The sequence below is a fragment of the Lutjanus erythropterus genome, chromosome 9 (assembly GCF_056507025.1).
Source record: "Lutjanus erythropterus isolate fLutEry1 chromosome 9, fLutEry1.hap2, whole genome shotgun sequence".
In the NCBI taxonomy this organism is placed as follows: Eukaryota; Metazoa; Chordata; class Actinopteri; order Lutjaniformes; family Lutjanidae; genus Lutjanus; species Lutjanus erythropterus.
Genome location: NC_139325.1, coordinates 18,383,381 through 18,405,414, shown reverse-complemented (window position 1 = coordinate 18,405,414; position 22,034 = coordinate 18,383,381). Strand labels below are relative to the sequence as shown.

Sequence of the window (22,034 nt, the reverse complement as noted above, 5' to 3'; positions counted from 1 at the left end):
GATGTTCATTTTTTTTGCACCTGCACGAATTTGGGGCAACAAATGTTCAGTGTTTGTGCAGCATTGAAAACAATCAGGATAAATGTTGTTAAACTGCAACCGTAAATGTTTCACGCAACATTTCCATGAAAGTTGCATCATGCCGTGCAGCCGTCGTGCCAGCCAAGCCCCCTTTGATCAATGCAGAGCATGAGCTGCTTAGTGGGAGGCATTGGGAGGAAAAACCAATGCAGAATGCTTCACAGAATCCTGTGAGAAAATCAGAACATTATTTAAAAAAAATGCTGTATGGAAATGACAGTTTAATCTTTGGAAAGAAAAATCTGAATTTTGTTTCTAAACACATTATAAATAATTGCTTAAATATGTAATATGTATATAAACTATGACGCACTGGAGCCATATGTCCCCTAACACTATATAAACTAAAGCACATTAGCATTAGCAGGGTGAGTCAGTGAGTGAGTCTTAAGTAACCTGGTTTGTTTCGTTCACCCACCAAATCAGTCAGGAGTTACTGCTCAGTTTAGTTCCAACAACCCAAAGCTGATAAAAAAACACTTGAGACAGCAGACACGCCTCAGTGTTTCAAGCAGAGAAAACTGCCTCTTTTTCTAACAGTTTTGAAACCTAATTTTATTTACTCTGTATTTTTTTTTTTAATCATTCAAATTTGGCTGGGTGGTTAATAATACATTTTCCTGTTGTTTGACAAACTCAGAGCGTATATTTATTGTTGATGTTCAAGGACTTTAGGGTAAAAGAAAAAGAAAATGTAATATAAAATTCAAAAATGTTAACTCTCTCTCTACCTCTCAGCTCCAGTTCCTGGTCCTTTGAATCTGCGCTCCAATGATGTCAGCGCAGACAGCTTCCAGGTCAGCTGGGATCATTCAGCCAGTGACATCGTCCTCTACAGACTCTCCTGGGCGCCGTTCACAGGTGGCGACACAAAGGAGGTCAGTGCCAATAAAATATGATATGTAAAGTTTGTAATAATAATAATAATAATATAATACATTTTATTTGTATATTGCTTTAAAAGGTGCTCAAAAGCACAGTTTTAGAAACCATTTTCCTGATTACTTTTTCAGCAACAAGAGATAAAGTGTGACAGTGACGCTAGATCATCCTTCATCATGTTGATAGACATTAAACAAGAAACATGGCAAATATTACACCAATATACAATTTAGCATGGAATGATTCCAAATTTTAACATTCAGCCTGGGTCCACTTATTATCTCCATCTCCAGAGGAAGCAGCAGCTGCACTCCATGTGTCCAGATAAAGAAGAGCCTGTACTCTATAGACTGCATATAAGCTTAACTACAGTAGTGGTAGCTGGTAAAACCCCTGGCCTGGCTGAGTATAAATAAAGGCTGAATAAATCTAGAAATTAATGGCTTGGGTGTTTTATTACCATGATCTGGGGTTTAGAGACAGCTGGGCGGCAGCGATAGAGCCCTTAGCTCTGTAAGAGTGTGTACGTGTGTGTATTTGTGTGTGCATGTCGAGCGACGTGTGTGTTTGTGTGTTTTGCTGAGAGTCATCAGGGCTGAAAATAACACTCTGGGGAGTTGGAGAGGTGGGCTGGTAATTCCGCCAGCATAGAGAAAGGGATACATGCAGCTTTTCTCTGTCTCTCACCCACATACTCTACACATTGTACACACAGACACACACATGCACACACACAGTTGCATCCTCCACCGACTGCTTTGTATTGTTGTATCTGAGAGGAGATTAAACAGTACCGTCAAACATTCATTTGTTTTAGGGCAGCACCTGATGGTTATTGTCGTTATTGATAAATCTGTCAATTATTTCCTCGATTAATTACTTATTTCTTGTTTAGTCCATAAAATGTCAGAGAATAGTGAAAAATCAATCAGTGTTTACAAAAAGCCTGAGTTAATGTCCGCAAATGTCTTGTCCACAACCACCACAAGTTTACTGTCCTAGATGACTAAAGATACCCGAAAATATTCACATTTGAGAAGTTGAAATCTGAGAATTTGGATCATTTTCTTTTGAAAATTGACTGAAAACACTTAATTGATTGGCAAAATAGTTGGCAATCCAAAGTCCAAAATGAAACATACAATTTTTTCCCCTGGCCTGGAGTGCTGTTTATCCGCCAAGATGTTTTCAGTGTGAGTTGCAGAGTTTTCTGCAGTAGAGATTTGTGCATTCTCTCCAATATAATAGGACTAAATTGCACTCAATTTGTGGTGGTCATAGCACCAAAAAGTGCATTTGAAAAGTTCAAAACCAGTGTCTCTCTTGAGAAATCATGACCCGTTTACTCAAGATAAATCACAGACCTTGTTGTGAACAGTTTCATGAACATGAACTTGTAGTTCTACTGGAACTACTGGCAGATTCTACTGCACAAAGACAATAGTACATGAAACTGTTCAAAACAAGGTGTGTGGATTATTTTGAGCAGCCAGGTCATGATTTCTGGTAAGAGATATTGTTGCTGAGTTTTTTTTTTGGCACTTTGAGCACGACAAGAGTGCCATCTACTCCCATTATAGTGAATACAAGGCAGACATCTTTATGGCTGATATCTCCAAAACTAAGCAACTCACACCAAAACAATCTATACAGATAAATAGCACTGCAGGCCAGGGGAAAATTATGTATTTTTGATTTTGGGGTGAACTGTCCCTTTAATCATTGGCATCTAATCGATTAGTCAACTAATCGTTGGAACTCTAATTTGTTTACTGGCGTCCTGATACTTTTTTTTAAAGCAGGTTTTGTTTTTTTTGTGCTCTTTATTAATCAGTAACATCACTCTTTAAGCAAGCAAATATCACACAGGGCAATGCTGTAAAATATGGAACAGTATCGGACTAAAGGGAAAGAAATATGCAAAGAAAAGAGAGAATGAATCACTAAAGACTCACTTGCTACAGTGAAAGCTCAAATGGTCGGCCCCACTGGTGAAATTTGCATGTAACTGAGCCTCAAAGGACTCTGCAAAGACACAAATTCCTGCACATAATATGGTTATTGAGTCATCTACAGTAAATTTCCAATTTCACTGTTGCTCTCCATGGAAGCAGGCTGTACTTTTGATGACCTCTTTGTATTTACCTTGGGTCTGATTTGTTTCTGTGTCATACAAATTATACTGGTCGTTTGGAGTCCTGAAGTAATAGTTGATCCAACTGGCGTTGCTGTAATATTCAGGGAAGCCACATATTTCTGAAATAGTCACAGCATGATGATCGTTTTTGTTAGTCTCACAATGGCCTTATACAAACTGTATTCTTGCTGCCTTGATGATTTAATGAATTTCTACAATTCATAATTTATTTTACACAGCGTTACAACCAAATCCCTAAGTAGTTTGTTTTCACAGACACCAGCTTCTTAAAATATGCACCCCCATTTCCTGCTGTTTTCAAGACTGAAATTACGAGCACTGAGGCGATTTGTTATTTTATGTTTTTAGCAGCTTTCTCTACTAAAACTCAGCGATGACCTTGGCTTTGAACGTCTGGTGTTGCACTTAGAGTATAAATAATCTTGTCAGACTGTTGGTTAATGCCCAAAATTTTATCACATCTTGAGGGTAACTTAGGAAACTCTTCTTATTTATTTTCTTCCAGCAAATTCAGTAACAACAAATGAAGGTACAAAACAGAAGAAGGTGACCTGAAATGTGAACAGCATATTAAGAAACATAACATGATAAAACAGAATTAAAAATAGGAAGCACTTTTTATACTTTTTCAAGTCAAGTTCAATTGGTAATATGACCTTTATTTGCAATATAACCATCTTTCAAATCTCAGATTAAGTCTGGATGAAAGTGGGACATGATGTTCTAAAGTTCTGAAGCAAAAGTAAAAAAAAGTAAGCAATAGCAATAGTCACAATCAGTTTACAACATCTGGTTTGTACGTACTTATTCTGTTGTATTTGTTACCCCCATGCTTCCTACTTCTAACCATCCGTCTTTCAGGTGTATTGCTAATGGGGACCAGTCCCTTACAAACTCCTCATAGAGTACCTTGAAGCACATGTGATAGCCTCTGCAATGACAAAATAGACCAAAGCTTTTCATATTGCTTTAAAATATCTTCTGCTAACCATTTTTCTAATATTTTGAGGCGTGTGGCTTAAGAAGCAATTGGAAGAATGTACCTTTACCTACGTTCAGTGTTGGGAAAGAATATAACATGTGAATCACATGTTGAATAAACTGATCATATTTGTGGCCTCTCATCAATACAACTTTTGCATAGCTAATTTTCTAAGTATTCAGCCAAAAATAATGAGCAAGTTAAGTCAAATAGTATTTATATATGCAGTAAGGGCCTTTTCAATACAGTGTACAACACGTTCCGTCCTTAATGTTAGCATGACAAATAAACTGTGCTTTAGGGGTGTAACGATACATCGATCTGGATCAATATATTGATTCAATGTTAATTCATTCATTGTCCATATCCGCGTATACTTGAAGGAGACTATCCCAGCTGACACAAATCACAATAATATCATGGCTGACTTTGTGATTCGGCACGTATCGTATTGTTGTCCAAAGAATCTCTATAATATTGTATTGTGATGAAAGTTCTGCTTTACACCCCTAGTGCACACAAATTGTTACACATTTTTTTAAGTGATCTATTTTTAACCATTTTCAGGAAACCGCCATGCTGTAATGGAATACAATCACTCACATTTAGCTTTTTAAATAATGATTCAGTTACTTTGTATTCGATTACTACCCAAACTGTCTATGTTCAGTTTTGACTCAAAATGTTTATAAAACAGGACAAGCACATGGTTGGAAAAGTGTATTTTTGGCAAGACCATGTAGTTAAAAGTCAAATGAGACTAAGCTTTGTGTCTGTGTGTTTGTCTTCTGCAGGTGGTCTTGAGTGGAAATGATAACAGATACACCCTGAACAGTCTGAGTCCATCCACCGAGTATGAAGTTATGTTGACGGCCGTGTTCAAAGATGAATCAGAGAGTGACACTGTCTCTGTTATAGAGACCACATGTAAGTGAGATTACACTATTTAATTGGCAACATGCACTACTGTTGTGTTACTAACTCGTACTCTTGTGGTATTTTATTTATCCAATAAAAACAAAACTTGACAAAGTCAAAGTGTAAAAACTTTTCCAGAGATGAGAGACAGAGAAAGTGTAATTTCATAAATGTAGATCCCCTTGGTTGCGCTGATGTAAAAATTAGCGTGAGATCTAACTGGCCTTCTTCACAGAAGTGCCACTATCTGCTGAGAATAACAGACTGGTCCAATCACACATGCCTTTTAGGATCATAAAATTAGCATCTCTAAGTTCAAAGCAGAGCTCAGCGTGAGTTCATTTGCATTGATTTGTTTGTCACAGCTTATCTCTGAAGAAGAAAATCTATTTTCCCATCAATGATTTGTTATGTATTACCTTAGCTATTGATACAGAGAGTTGTTGATGAGAGTTTCTATCCAATTATCTGATTTATACTCTGTATTTCCCCAGTGGCCGAGACAACAACAATTGCTACCACAACCACAAGTAAGAAATGTCCAAATTGCTTTTGTGTGGCATCACACTCTCAATATTGCATGTGTTAACAGTTTTAACGTACTTCAATGAGTTTTTGACTGGTCATGAAACTGTGTCAGTTCATTTTTGATGCCTCTGTATGATCTATGTAGAAATTAGTCCGTGTGTCTGTGTGTCAAGGATCACACTGGCTGAACAACAAGCATTCTGATTGATTGGCTACAAACAGAACTACAAGTATGGCTGTCGGCTGTTTCTATATAACTGTTAATACCTGCCACCTGTCAGATTCTCCCTAATTTTTTCCTTGTCTTAGCAATGAAAAAAGCCATTCTTTGATGTCATAAACTGTCATTTTGTATTTTGAAAAATATTGTAGCACTGATATCAGAAAAACACAAACATTATCCAGCCCTACACGTTGCACCATTTTTCTACAAACAGTGGCTCTAGATAAGACCTTTCGTGGTTTGCACGACTTTGGTGGCCCTCCATAGGTTTTCCTTCACACTTGGAAGGAGTGAGTGAGACACAGCTAAATGGCACTAAATCTTACACACTGGACCTTTAAAATTTTGCCATGAAATGTATTTATTCATATCAGTAGTAATGGTAAAACCTTAAGAGTGTTCTTTTAAGGAATTTTGCTTGCATGTGTCCAGTGGGCCACAGTCTTAAGTTCAAACGGTACTTGCTTTAAAAAACTGTCCTGGCAGAGAAACTGGACAGATTTAAATCATCAGTCAAGTCAAAGCATCTGTCTAGAAAGTCTACTGCCATTGAAATGTGAAAAGCTCTACTAGTTGCCAATGCATGCTGATGTAGCCAGAGTGCAACCACAGTTCTAGCAAGTTTGGTCTTTGTTGCTCATTTAGTTTCAGCAGGCAGAACCAGAATTACAGAGGGCTTAGAAAAGCTCCTCACTCTGTCTGTCCTGACTAAGTTGATGTATGCAAAACTGAAACACAGATAACATCCTCAAGGTGGATGCAAAGAAGATCTTTTGTATTTTAGAAGTGTGTTTACCAAGTCGACTTCACCTAGAGACTGTAGTTCAAACTTCATTATCTCAGAAGCGACCCGGCGGCCATCTGGATTGTGTTTCGTATGAGGAGCAGGCTACAACTAATCAAGTCAGAGCAGTTTCTCCACACACGATTCTAAAAACTTAAAAAGCAACACGTCTCCTTTACTCAAGTCCCACTTGCTGTCCTAGGGACTTTAAAACAGCACATCTGCTTTGTTTAAAACTTTTAAGTGCTCCTGTGAAAATCACAAGTTGTGGTTTCACAAAAAGTGGCTGACTGAAAGACGGCGTCACCTCTGTGCTTTTAAAAATCAAGGCTTGTAGTTTAAGGCTGCATTATGTATGGAGGCCCTCACGCTGATTTTCATCCACTCAGGACTGTATAGACTTTAGAACATGTCTACTTGGTTTAAAGCCATTGTCAACACTAATGAAACAAAAAACAAATAAAAACACTTTGCTTTGTTTCAACCTTCCAAGTTGTTTTCCAGAGGAAAAAAATGCTCCATATTTAACTGCGATGTTTATCATCCAGCACATCACAGCTGTCTGAGCATGTTGGCACTTTGACAGAAGCTGGTATGATTTTCTTTTAGCATGCTGCCACTCTGACTGACATTTTTCTAATCCACCGTTTACCCAACCACATTAGAAGTGTGAAGAAATCGTAGCTTAAGCCAAGATTTTGTGTCAGTTTTTGAAACGTAAATCCTAGTAACTCAACACAGTAACTGTTGTCTGTGATGTGGTGTGACAGTGGCACGCCAGGCTGTGAGAAACCTTCAGCTGAGTGACGAGACCACCCAGAGCTTAGAAGCATCATGGGAGCTGGAGGACCCCCATGTGGAGAGCTACAGGGTCACCTATTCCAGCCTCACGGGTGACCACGAAGAGGAATCTGTGAGTTGATCCAGTTATACAAATTTCTTTCTTCCATGAGCTTTAAAAAAAGCACAACTTTATAACTTTAGTCACTGATTTGGGTGAAACTGGAACATATTTTATGAAGAAAATCCCTGCCTCCCAGTGAACACAGCCGCTCACTGTGATAAACACAGCTTCCTGACAGGGAACACAGCACAGAGGTAGTTTATGGACTTTCCAGGTGGAAAGATAGCTTTGCTTGTTGTTAAAGTATCTTAGCTCGCCGCTAACTGTCATTAGCTCAGTTAGCCCTGACTCAGCCCTGGGGAGCTGGGAGCAAACCCGGCAACAAAACTAACTCACTGCTGTAGCCTCTTCCCTGTCACCAAACTCACCTCTGTCAGCCTCTGTGGTCCTGGTCTGGCCAGGTTCACTGGGAGCTCTCTACTGCAAACTTTGTGCCAGTTTGTGCACATGACACATGAGTTGCGAGCACTGATTATATTGAATAGACAAAACTCGAGTTGTGTTTGGAGGAAGGTCCTTGTTATTTCACATCTCCAGCCAACTGGATGGCACTGCGGCGGTCAGTGTCGGGTCATCTGCTCCAATCAAAAAACTGATTACACTTTTAGTCCCGGTCCACTCGGACTCTCCTGCCTGATTCCTCTATCTGTGGTAAGAGCCCTTGAGCTCAGTGCCATGTACTGACCCTGATCGCTGATGCACACACACACACGCTCAGCCTCCCCCCTCCCCTCCATTGGACCCTCCATCTCTCTGTTTTCTCTGTTTTTCCCCTCCCTCTTGCCTTCTCTCTCACCACCTCCCCTTACTTTCCTCCCCTCTCTCCCTCCCCTCCTGTTTTAATTTCCCAACGTGGTGTCAGAGCTGTAGAAGATGGAGAGGCCAGGCCAAGCCAGAAGACATTCCATTATCTTTTCAGCAGCCATTTACCTCACTGGGAGCAGAGATGGAGGGCAACAGAGAAAAGAGCAAAAGAAACAAAGAGAGGTGGAAAAAGAAACAACAGCTAAACAAAATGGGAGAAAGGCTTAAACCTGTCCACTGGCTGATAGATAAGGGTTGTTTTAGGTTGCGCCTTTTTCTGAAAGTTTGGTGTTTTGATGTGAACGTGTGTGAGACACAGATGGAGGATGAAAGAGACAGCACCGACAAGTCTTTGTGTTCCATAAGGTTATGTGTTGATTGTGTGCTTTCTTGCTCTGAGGTTCAAGCGCCACAGTCAGAGTGGACAGCTCCTCCCATCTCATCTCTCTGGTTGTGACAAAGTTACCTGGCCTTCCCTGAGCACATCTTTCTCCCTCTGTGTCTCTCACACACATACACATGCACAGACTTACATTTGGCTGAGGATCAGTGCTGTTAGCACACTAAAGAAAAGCAAATCTCTCTGCTGCTGTTTATGCTAAAGTCTTGTTTTGGCAAGCAGACACTTAAAGAACAGCTATATGAACATTACAAGTTGATGTACTTGTCAAATAATGTTTTGGATTACAAAAGTTATTTAAATATCACTCACAAATATATTTTTCCTGTATTTATGTCCCTTAAAATGCCTGACCTCATATATAAGGACTTGTATCTGTGCAAAGTTTGTCACTGGAGAGGTGATTTCACATAACGAAGCAAAGATGTTGACCTAGTGCAAGCAGCAGGGGTGGGTGGGCCACAAGGCCAAATCCAGACTTTCTGAATCACAGAGAAAGAGTAAAGAAAAAGAGGTTCTTCAGTTCTTCATTTTTTATGTGGGTAAAACGTGTTAAACAAAATTTGAATTATAGCAGAGTGTCTGAAAACATGTCTGGTTTGGAACTTTACATATGGAGCAGGAGATGAAGGTTGACAATTTGTCTGAGAATTTCTGAGGAAAGTCTCCAGTAGGGGTGTCACAATCGCTCCTCAGTTTGGGAACCACTGGTCTGTATGGTATCAAGTGTGATATAACCAGTGATAAGGTACACTGTGTCACCTTTGAAGTGTTATGTTTTTTTCCTTTGGACACGCGCTGGGTGCCATAAATCAGCTTGAGTGTGGAGGGAAAAAAAACTTGGGAGGATTGCTCATTCTGTCTTTTGAGTCTTGCAATTGAAAGCTCATTTTGTTTGTTTTTTTATTTAATATTGAAATCGTGACATCCCTAGTCTCCACTGTCTCAGTTATTTTGTCAAGTATTTAAATGATAATTTCATTACAAATGTCTTTAGTTAGTTCAGAAAACTGTCTCAATTCAAGGGCCACCTACTTTTTTGGAGCTTAGGACCATATCACATGATCGACATCAGTTCGCTCAGTTGCCATAGATTTCTAGATTTTAAAACTATCATTTGCTCTGATTATGAATCGTTTACAAAAAAATGCTCAGAATAATAAATGCAATGCCAGTTTCATGATTATTGAGCAAACATCTGCTAACAGGTGGTTGAAAGGAGCCGAACAAACTATAAAGTGAAATATTGTCAACTAACTGCTGTTTCTAAGGTAAGGAATAAGTTGTACAGCTAATCAGTAGCAAGTATTCATACTTAAATGGCAACATCAGGTTTCTTTTTCTTGTTTCTCTTAAGTGTACCAAATATTTTTTTTTGTATGGCAGACCAAAGAGGTCCCTCATTTATCTGAAGAAATACCGTTGGAACTTAAACAAAGATGCAGAGAAAGAACAAACTTCAACACTGATAAATGAAAACAGCAGTAATGGGTTTTTCTCTGCTCTTTTCTGCCTCTCCGTTGGCCTCAACCGACTTTATTGACTAAACTGAAGTGAGCTGAATTCTTGAACAGTTGTGGTTCAAATCCCTTAAGGTGTATGTGCAAGAACTTTCTGTTTGACCAAATTAAGTGTGGCCTTAATCTTTGCTTCCAAATTGTCACTATAATCCAGCAGAGAAGAGCAGCAGATTCTGTATGCAGTCTGCTGTATGGTGCATGTATCCTGGTGTGTGTGTCTGATTTGTATGCCTCTTGTATGATGGCCTGTGTGCAGGTTAGTCCCAGGTGAGCAGAAGTCATCATGATTTAAACTCCCTGTGCTCCTCCTCTTACTCTTTCAAATGTGCCCTGACAATGTGTGTGTGTGTGTGTGTGTGTGTGTGTGTGTGTGTGTGTGTGTGTGTGTGTGTGTGTGTGTGTGTGTGTGTGTGTGTGTGTGTGTGTGTGCATGCATGCGTGCGCGTGTGTGTGTATGTGCGCGTGCACGCAGATGTTGCTTCCTGCTGGTCAGAGGAGAGCAGTGCTTGAGCCTTTACAATCGGACACCCAGTACAAAGTGACAGTCACCCCGGTGTACAGCGACGGTCAAGACGGCACCGGTGCCTCCGCCCTGGGTGCCACATGTAAGCACCAGCACACACACACAAAAACATCCACGCACACTCCTCTGAATTATTAACCACTGGGGTCAGCTCTCGGCTTCTCGGTTTTCATTATACAAAGATGCAGCTCCCAGTTTAGCAGAACACATTTGACAGAACTGAAAGCTAATGAAAATGAATTTAATTGCAGCGAGCAGAATGTTCATTTGCATTGCATTAAATTTCATGTTCATTTACGTTCCTGAAGGAGGATGTAAATTAAAGCGATGACAAATACTGATGCGATCTTAATTGTCTTAATGAAGGCCGTTCATAATTACAACAGCTTCTTTCATTAATGAGACGATTAAATTATTTTGCTCGGCTCTAATTGATTTTCTCAGCTATTCTCCTGATTACCTCTTACGAGCTCGATCGTCTCCTTGTTGTACAGAGAATTCAATTTTCAGATGAAATATGCCATTTTTGTTAGATGAGGGCACTAAAGCTCTCCATATTGCAAATAAAAACCTCTTCTCAGCTTGGAAAGCAGCACAGTGATAAATCAGATGCTGGGTATACTTGATGTACAGTAAGACATGATTTTCTTTTTTTTTCTGTCACTGCAGGAATGTACAACCTTGTGATAACTCAGATTCAAACAATCCTGGCTCTGTGTAGAAAAGAAACTATAATTTTGCAATGTTGCCATAATTTACATTTCACTGTTTATTGAAAAGGATATAATTAAACCGTATATCAACTAACTATATAGAGAGAGTGCCGTGCCTTGTTATATTTAAAATATGAACAACAACAAGAAGGAACAAAAGTCATAAGTCATGTTCAGGCTTCGTATCAAACCTTGATGCTTTCATGGTACTGACTGAACTGTACTTGTAGTACTGAATCAAAAACTACCAATCACCAAAAGCTGGAAAAGCTTCAGACTTGCTCAGATTGATTGTCCTCTAGAGTTGCAGCAATTAGTTGATAGAAAATTGATCATACTTTTAAGGATTTTCTACCTTTCATTGTTTTATATCACTGAAAACCTACTATCTTTGAGTTTTGAACTTTTGATCAGACAAAATAAGGCATTTGAAAATGTCGCATTGGAATCTCTGATAGGTGTTTTTCACTGCTTTCTGACATTTAATAGACCAAACTATCAATTGATTAAACAAGAAAGTAATAAGCATATTATTCAACAATTTAAGTTTTTCCTTTAAAAAAAAATATTTTATGGCTCCTTGTGTTTAGTCAACGTTTAACATTTAAGGAGCTGAAGCTACTACAAACAGTTTGTAAGTGCTTATGAATCAGTCTTTAATACTGATGTCTCCATGTGACTCTCAAAAGTTAGCAAGACAAGAAGAGACTTTTTCATTCAGATCATTTTATTTTTTTGTGGGGCTTTTTGCGGTGGAAACAGTACGGTGTTTGTCCACAGGGGCATTTGAAGTATTGCTTTGGTACTGGTATTTTCTTAACATCCAAATACCAAAAAGTTAAATGATATCTGCCCCTAAGTCATACTGTATACAGTTGCAACATATGACACTTGAACTCTATACTGTATTTAGAGGATTTGATTCATTTTCCAAAGCTATCACTTCTGTGTTTTACTGAAAATGCGCAAAGATGCATATGTACATGTGTGCACATGAGGTGGTGAAACACAAACATGCTGCTTCAGTGTGGCAACAAAGGCAGGGAAGAAAAAGAAGGCTGCAAGCTAGTAAACATGTGTGTAAATAATACAGGACTTACTTAAGGAAATGCTTAAAAATATTAGCTTTGCAAATGTTTTATGAAGAAGCAAATACATTCCCACACACACACAGTTTTGTTAGGCCTCAAGGATATACACAATGTGCTTTAGTGAATAACACCGAATGTAAACATAACTTTTGTTTGTTTACAGGAAACCTCCACAGGGCCCCTTTAGAAGAATAAGAAGTATTTTATTAATCCCACTTGGGGGAAATTCAATTTTTAAATCCATTGTTATTATTATACAAGACACAAATAGAGGCCTAAAATGATCACATGTACACACATGACCCATAGACATGAAGAAAGGGCTGGTATCATTCAGAAAATTTCAGTATTGGTACTGATGGGGATACTTTGACTTTGGTACTGACTCCTGAACAAAAATCAATTTTAACAAAATGAAAATGACATTACACATCATGGTGCAAATTCTTTTTTTCCAGCTCCTTTTTACACACTCCCATCTGTCTCATTGCATAAAAATATAAACATTTTAACCACAATGTAGTTAAACTTATGTTGTCTGTTTTATGTTTCAGCACCTTAGCATTTTTCAGTGGAATAAAAGTATCAAAGTTTGGTACCCGGCTATTGGGAGTGATATTAGAGTGATGGAGCTGCCACAGAGTCAGGCACCCTGAGGATTTAGGGGTTTGGTGCCCTGCACAAGGCCAGGCCAGTGCATTACCTACAGTAGACGTGGTTGGCATGCTCCCAGTTTTGCAGCAAAATGTATTTTAGCAACTTATAAAAGGTCCACCAAAAAAAAAATCAATGTCAGTTTAAGTGTACACTATGTTTAGAATGTTTTCGTCACTTTACCTTGCCATCAGAACCAGTTAAGCCAGATATTGTGAGTTTCTCTACCACTGCCTTGATGTGTTAGTTTGTTTGTTATTGTGTGACTTTAGTGTTTTAAAAGTTTAGTTCAGATCAGACCAAAAATCGCGCAACAACATAAACTACCTAACAGATCAAAGCAGCAGTCAACCAGCAACTCCTGTGTTCTGTGTGATAAAATTGCTGATTTTGCAAAAGGAGTCTGGTTGAGGGAGAGAAAGTGATATTTGTCTTGTATAACAGTGGTTTTCCCACCAGAAAGTCTATCTGACAGTGGTGAAAATATTCTAAATATAGAGTATAATTAGACAGGCCTTTTTTTAAATAGCTAAAATACACATACGCTACTGACTCTATCCACAGCAGTACATTTCTTAGCTTCCACACTGGTAATCCTCTCTGCTTCTTCAGACTGGGGGTGTGTTGACCAGGATCTACTGTAGGTAACACACTGACTCTCAGTGAGTACCTCATACAACCCCACTTAAAATAATCTGAACTATTCCTTTAAATCAAGTTCTGAGAAGCACGCCTATATTTCGGTTTTGTCTGTGTCTTGACAGTACCCCTCTTGTCTCCTGGAAACCTTCGTGTGTCAGAGGAGTGGTATGACCGCTTCAGGGTCACCTGGGATCCACCTCAGTCTCCTACAGTGGGTTACAGGATCGTCTACCAGCCAATCTATGGTACATACACAAACACACACACAAACACACACACACGAGCAGGTGTTAAATGCTAATTTAACATTATTAGGCCCTCTGAGATGACCTTCAAAATGTAGAGATTTTCCTCGGTTTTTGTAAGTGAAGAAACACAAAACCAGACACACAGGAACATTTACTAAATTCTTTGTTTCCATTCCACTGCACAAGCACACCTTCATGTATGCTACAGTGAACACACAGACACACACACACACACACACACACACACACACACACACACACACACACACATTGAAGTGCTTTGCCCTGGGACACAGGCTCATCCAAACATACTAATCTGCTTGTTATGGGAGGACCCACCAGCAACAAAAGGCCCATAATAGCTGCAAAAGAAACTGCTCTCAGGTTGTTTTTGCTTTCCTGATAGTGAATTCTCAGTTTTTCTTTTTAACATGAAGCTTGAGGCTTGAAGGAAAACGTCAGAGCAGAAATAAGACACAACCCTTCCACATCTATTTATTGACTTCAAGCATCATCAAAAAGCCCATTTTAACTGTTCTGCTGTTTCTCTAGTGCTAATTGTTTCATTCTTCCAAGACAAGACTCCAGTCTTTATAGTTTCCATGTCTGTTTTTAGTCATCTAAACACAATTACTGGCTCTCTGAGGAGACCAGCGTCAAGCAGACAGGCTGCATTAATCTGATTTTATGAAATAAATTTCATCACACTGCTGTTTTCACTGTGAGAATCTTCCATATGTGGATGGAAGAAAAGTGCCTGTGTGTAAAAAGCCTTCACATACAGACATACAACTATAATATGCTTAATGTAAGCTTAGACCCACTAATGTGGCAAATACATAGAAAGCACACATACCTCCACACACACATACACATACAGAGACACACACAAATAAATACACAGTCTGTTTTCTTTTAAACAATGGTCCAGTGGGTGGTGTGTTGTAAAGATAATTGCTGCTCTTACTTTATTTATCTGTGATTTATTTTTACTTCTGTATTAGCTTTGTTTCTTTTTTATTTAGTTTAGCCCTTTATTAGATTGTTATTATTGTGTAAATCACTTTGTAATATTTGTTTGGAAAAACTGCATTAATAAAGTTTATTATTATTATATCTTTGTTGTATTTTCATGGCCTAGAGGCATGCAAGCACATTTGCAGTAATATGGTAAAAGAGCTTAAAAGCTGATGTTCTATTCTATTTTTGTTTTTTTAAATGCCCAGAAACTGAGGTCCACTCTTGGTCGATGTTGCATGATAGTCCACTGTTGATAATGTTGGAATGTATGTCTGTGGGTCTGTGGGTGTGTGCGTGTGTGAGCGTGTGTGTGTGTGTGTGTGTGTGTGTGTGTGTGTGTGCATGTGTGCATGTGTGTGTGTGTGCGCGCACGTTTGGGTTTGGGTGTTTGTGTGCGCGTGCACGCACGCGCGCGTGTGTGTGTGTGTGTGTGTGCATGTTTGGGTCTGTGTGTTTGTGTTTGTGTGTGTGTGCGCGCATGCTTGTTGTGTGTGTGCACGTTTGGGTCTGTGTGTTTGTGTGTCTGTGTGTATGCGCGCGCGCATGCATGTGTGTGTGTGTGCATGTTTGGGTCTGTGTGTTTGTGTGTCTGCGTGCACGCATTCGTGTGTGTGTGTGTGCACGTTTGGGTCTGTGTGTTTGTGTGTGTTTATGTGTGTGTGTACTTCTGGATCACTGTTTAGTACAGTCTGCTCCTGTTTACAGCAGAGATGGACACGCTGCCATACTGTAGTTCAGTAAGGCTCTCTGTACGAACATGCATGTGTAATGAATGCATTTGTGTGTGTATGACAAGATTGTAATGTGCTTTACAATGATAATGGTCACAAAGTTACCACTCGCAGTTCTTTGAAATTTTTGTAACAATCGGTCTTGATTTCAGACAGAGATATGCAAAAACAGCATCTTATTTCTAGCATGGTAACTGTTGATTTTGGCACAAAGGGCAGTCTCCAGTTGACTTTTGAATGTCTTGGGTTTTTTTGTTTTGTTGTAAAACAAGGGTCTCTCAAATATGCACTATATGGCTACACAATATATCATGTCAAAGAAATTGAGGCTGGGTAGCACCCCTGTAGCTCAGTTGGTAGAGCATGCAACCCATATACTGAGGCTATCTGTCCTCTGCAGCAGCAATGGGTTTAATTCCAGCCTGTGGCCCTTTGCTGCATATCACCCCCCCCACTCTCTCTCCCCCTTTCCTGTCCTGACTTTAGTTGTCCTATCAAATGAAGGCATAAATGCCCAAAAATATAATGATTTTAAAAAAGACAGAGGCTGCATGTTCCAGGCAAGAATTCAACTTCTTCACCAGATGATGAGCCACAGAAAGCATGAATATAGAGAAGAACATTGTTCCTGTGTTGCTGTGTATAGTTAGTCCTGATATTGTAAGAACAATAAGGAAAAATGTAAGTCCAGGCTTTAAAGTCACTGTAGGGTTGAGCTGTTAGACGATGCCATTGTCCATCATGATTTAGAACCCTTCTGTATTTGAGATAGTGTGTCCCCTTAGAGTTGCCATAGATTTGTTGAATAAGTCCTGTTTTTGACACGTGAGAGAGAAAATAAAAAGAAGCTGTTGCTGCTGTTTGTTACGCTACACCTCCATGTCCTATTATTTTCTTTTTAAACACAACTAAGTTACGGACATGTGGTGTTGAGATGAAGACCCTTTTTTAAATCATTGTCCATTGTGGTGTGTCACTGTGGACATTGTGGTATGCCAATAAAGTAGACATCGCTCAACCCTAAGTCACTGTAAATGTACTCTTCTTGGCTGCTTATGTTTTCCACATGTTAATATTTTCAAACATTATATGTTCACTTTTGACTTCAGCTACATGAGAAAAAAGCTTTTAGGATGAGAACTAACTGATGTGTTTAGAAAATACAAGACCAACTCTGAACCTAACCCATTAGTTCAAATCTATTTTCAGAATGAATATAACAGACTGAATCTGGTTTGTAGTGTGTTGTCTTGAATACAGTTAACTGCTCTCATCTTCCTCTGTCCTTCCTCTCTTTGCTCATGTATGCGTGTGTGTTTCTTAGTTCCAGGACCGGTTTTGGAGACAACAGTGGGTGAAGACGTGAACTCCATGCTTCTCCTGAATCTACTAAGTGGGACTGAGTACAGTGTTCAAGTGACAGCTTCCTACCCTACAGGACAGAGTGAACCACTGCTGGTGAATGCAAAGACATGTAAGCAACTTTTTTTATACACCTGCAAAGACCAGTCACACTTTGTTGTAAGAGTAGGTCTTAAATTGTGGATGTGACATCTGATTTTTATTGGCATAAACTGCGATTAGAAGAGGCTGTTTGCAGAGGCATGTTTTCTGAACTTAAAGGGCAACCCCATCTGTTTTCTTTTCTGGGTTTATCAACGTAAACTGAAGCCCTACACTCCCTCAAAGATGCTGCAAAATACTGTCAAATACCATTGCTTCCCCAAAACCCTTTACCAAACTAATGTGTAAATATGTGATGGCAATCAATCAATCAAAAACCAAGGGGGTTTATATGTAACACCATCATAAGTGCAAAAACATACAAGGGAAAATATGTTTAGAAGAGCTTTGGAAAATAGCATTTTGACACTGAAACATCTTGCATAGACCCAAATTTGAGTGCTTGGAATTGAATACATAAGGAATGCTACGTTGAAGCTGCAGAATGATATGAAAACCCCAACAAAAAGAGAAAAAATAATGAACCTGCCCTTTAAAAATGAAAGTGAGGTTTATTAAAGTGACATCTTAAAAATAATTCAGATTGAGCTTTCACTGATGATAACCTCATTTACTTTTGGAAAGTCATATCAAATTTCAAAATGAGTTGCTCCAAAATGAGCCCTAATGGAGGACATCACCTTTAGTTTTTAGTCTAAATTTGTCACAAAGGACAGTCTGACTATTAGGAAGCAGCAGCAGAGGCAGCAGCAGAGAGGCAAACTAGTTTGAGGAAAGTGGGAAACATGCATATTAACTTCCTGCTGATACCATGCACTCTTCCATTGAGACTTTAGCAAACAGACAGATAGACAGAAGGATATTAATATTCCCCATTCAGCCAGTGAGAGCAATCCTTTTTGCATATAGATTTGGTATCAATAGGTGCAGTAAGACCTAATACAGGCTTTAATGTCCATTTCGTCTAAAACAAATAGACTGTCAGAGAGGGATGAACTGACTGAGAGAGTGAGATTAACTGCTGATAGAGAGAGATGTGGATGTAGTGTGGCTGTATGTATGTGAATTCTTAATTTAAACGCATTCTCAGAATAGTGCTGTGTCACCATCTACCACCAGACATCTATGTTGTCTTTTTGGCTTATGGCCTTTCTCTGTGTGTATGTGTGATTCTCAGAAAACTGCTCCATCATCCCGTGTTTTAAAATCTACTGTTGTCTTTTGGGCTTACTGTCTGATTGGCCAGAAGGGACTCACTGAATGGCAGAGTGTCGAATGGGATGAAAACAAACATATTTGAATTTTAATAGCTCATGAATTTCACATAAATGCCAACTCACACAGGAAAAAGACATGTTCACTTTTTCTTCTTGAAAGCTATTTGCCTTCAGAGGAAAATACTGAGAAATGAAATGTAAAGACTGTATGTGGAGTGATTATGCATAATCAGCAATTAAAGAGGATTGCTTCTGATACACAGATTATTTATCAATCTGTGCTGCGCTGATGTTCTATCTTTCGTCTTTCTTCAATCATTTCCCTGTTGGATGAGTAACAACTCCCTCATGCCTCTCCGTCTCTATAAAGCTCTCATAATGAAAGATGCTTTCATTTTAAATATGAGGCATTGACATGTAGATTTATCAGCCTTCTATATTTAAACTTTATACTGTGTGCCCAGTGTGGCGCTTGAAGATGGAACTGCACATATGAACAAATTTAACAAGACTTTCTTTGCTCTTTATAAGATAATTTCTATGCATATATATATATATATGTAAATATGTAAATATGTATACACACACACACACTACACACACACTACACGCACACACACACACACACACACACACACACACACACACACACACACACACACACACACACACACACACACAGTGTAATGTGCATGTAATAACTCTACATTTCAGATTTTCAGACACTTTTTTAGTTTTATTTGTGCATATTATGTGTCACATTTTATACATTTATATGAGGGGGGGCAGAAAAAAATGACTCTACATTAAATATTCAGCAGAGCACATATTGTCCATCAGGCGCAAGCAATTCACAGAGCACTGATACATTTTCAGATGCATCATATTTTCCCTTATTACACAGGGCATAGTTAAATAAATTCATTGTCCATATTTGTATTCTACAGTGGAGGAGCTCTGATTTATTGAGGGGAATACGCTCAGTCATTTGTCATTCTAATAAGGGAGATACAGTAACATATTTCCCTGGATACACTACGCTCATTGCAGCCTTACCACTGGAGCCAACTGGCATGTTTGCACCAATAAATTACGCATACAAGCATGTAGGATAAAAAAGTAATTATTGGTACCTTGAGGACCACTGAATGAAATGAAACTGTTTCCCCCCAAATTAAGTTTTATGTAGTTTGTGTTGAGGTGCTGGAACCTCAGCTTCACAATACAAATTAGGTTTTCTCAGGACTGCTGAAGGGTGCTCAGTCCATCTGGTCTTAAGAAACTTTGTAGAATTAGCACAATCTCAAAAAATTATTATTATTATTATTTTTTTTTCAAAGGAAAGAAGAAATAATATAGTGGAAACTACCTGACGGAGGGTGTGGAGGTTGGGAAGGCAGATGGGTGTAAATATTTGACTTCATTGCAGCTCTGACACACATACACACACACACACACACACACACACACACACACACACACACACACACACACAGTGAGATTTTGATCATATCCTCAACTCCTGCTTCTTTTTGCATTTTTTTAAGTTTAACTTTCCCAAGTTTAAGTTTATCTTTTTCAAAATCTTTCTCTGTCCTAATTTTTTATAGTTTTGGTCTATGCTTCCGTCCACCTAACTTGGCTGTATACTCCATCTCATCAGAACACGTTTGGTCAGGCTTGTGCTGATTATTGCTACAGACAAAAGTAGGGTCAGATGTGTCTCGTACAGACTCAAAACAGCAACATCACCAAAATTATTCTAAAACAAATAAAGCTCAAACGTACATGGCCTAAAACCAACATTGTTGACCAATTACAATCAACAAGATGTTTGGGGGCAGTAAATGATTGTGCAACTGCAAGCATAACACCAGTTTGGATGACCAGCATGAGTGCACAGTACTCATGGCAATTTAGGCCAAATTCAGAGCATCATGTGCATTTTCCTGTGCAAACATTCCAAATCGATTTTGTTTTTAACGGGGTCTTATGGGTCCTGGAAATGGTTGAAAACACTTGAATTTTAATGTCATGTTGTCAGGGTTTAAAAGTGCTGGATGAAGTACTTGAAACTGCTTGAAATTGCAACTGTAATACATTCATGATAAATGACTACCTGACTGAATAGTTAGATTTTTAGATAAAGAAATAAAGCAAGTAAGAGAGAGCCTAATTGCTTTTGCCTTTCACACAAAATAAGAGAACTCGCTCTGAGCATGTGGCTACACCCTGTGTGACTGAGAGGCTTACAAGTTGATGTTTCAATGAGCTTTGGCTTAAAAAAGATTTTTCCACTAATTGTTCAGTTGGCTCAGCCAGATTATATAGGATGTGAAATCTACTTACAGACAGCATCATAATTTACAATACAATTTTGGTTATATTTAGAGCAATAACATCTGATTTAATACAAGGATGACATGAAATGGGGCCTAAACATTTTTGAACATGTATTTTGAGTGTATATAAATATATCATTTACCACAGTAAGGTGCTGAAAAAACAATATCCATTAATTATTCTATCAAATATACCAAAGCTATTTAAAAATATTTTAGTGCCAATTCAAGACGTAATTTCAGTTCTTGTCTGGCCTGAAATTTGCTTACAGCAAATCCAGATTGTGTTGAGTGACTTTTTCTGTACCAGAACCTGTGTCCAGATTGTTAATAAACGCACATGTGCATCTAAACATGATTACATATGTCCGTATTCATGTGTTGACATGTACGTCCATGCATGTCTGTGTGCTCGAGTGTGTGTTTGTGTGTATCTTTGCATATTATTGAATGGGATGATGGGTTGTCATATGCATAATTCACTAGTATTTAAAATAAGGCACCTGCCATATGGTCCCAGCATAAAATATCCATTTACTAGCGCAAGAGCCAAGTTTATTTTATACCATCAGCAAATTCTGTTAACAAGGGGGAAAGAACGAGTGAGGGAGGGAGAGAAAACGAAGAGAGCGTTGCTCCTGGGAGGTTTGCTTGCCTATGGTACACTGAAATCTCAGTACCAAACAAGCTTCAGATATTTAAATTGGTCTTGGTATTTTGCATTTTGCTGCATCATGCCTCATTGTTTCTCCACAAGACCATTAAACATCAAGCCTGACTAATTTTGTTACTTTCTGATTTGCTGTAACATCTACGCCCAACTGAATGTTCTGACTAGAGTTGTCAGTATAGATAGATTTCCACCATTTACACTTTATATGGATGATGCACTGTTCATTTTTCAGCTATCAGAAGACCAGAAAAAAACATGCTGAAGTGCCAAAGTACTTTAATGCTGACTGCTCACTATGGACTTTTAACCTTAAACTTTAAGTTCCACACCACCTTTCTTTTTATTATCAGTCAGTCAGTCAGTGTTTTAGAAACAAAGTATATTATGTGAAGTTCAGCCATTTTACTCTTAACAATCAACATTTCTGTCAAAATAATTTACTCAGTGATATGCTTCTGCAAAATGAGTCCCAGTTCGACAAGGAGAGACTTGGCAGCACCATGAATAAGATGCTAAGCGTCCTTAATGAATA

The 22,034-nt window shown here is 38.7% G+C and overlaps 1 protein-coding gene across 1 annotated transcript in view; it reads left to right on the top strand.

Moving 5' to 3' along the window:
• The window catches only part of col14a1a (collagen, type XIV, alpha 1a), a 170,744-nt gene that overhangs the window by 60,959 nt on the left and 87,751 nt on the right, over positions 1 to 22,034 (top strand). The window contains exons 15-21 of the mRNA XM_084726318.1: positions 820 to 959; positions 4,898 to 5,030; positions 5,516 to 5,551; positions 7,327 to 7,469; positions 10,657 to 10,789; positions 13,930 to 14,052; positions 17,131 to 17,280. Coding sequence (XP_084582444.1) covers positions 820 to 959; positions 4,898 to 5,030; positions 5,516 to 5,551; positions 7,327 to 7,469; positions 10,657 to 10,789; positions 13,930 to 14,052; positions 17,131 to 17,280 — 858 coding nt within the window. The remainder of the gene's footprint in view (positions 1 to 819; positions 960 to 4,897; positions 5,031 to 5,515; positions 5,552 to 7,326; positions 7,470 to 10,656; positions 10,790 to 13,929; positions 14,053 to 17,130; positions 17,281 to 22,034) is intronic.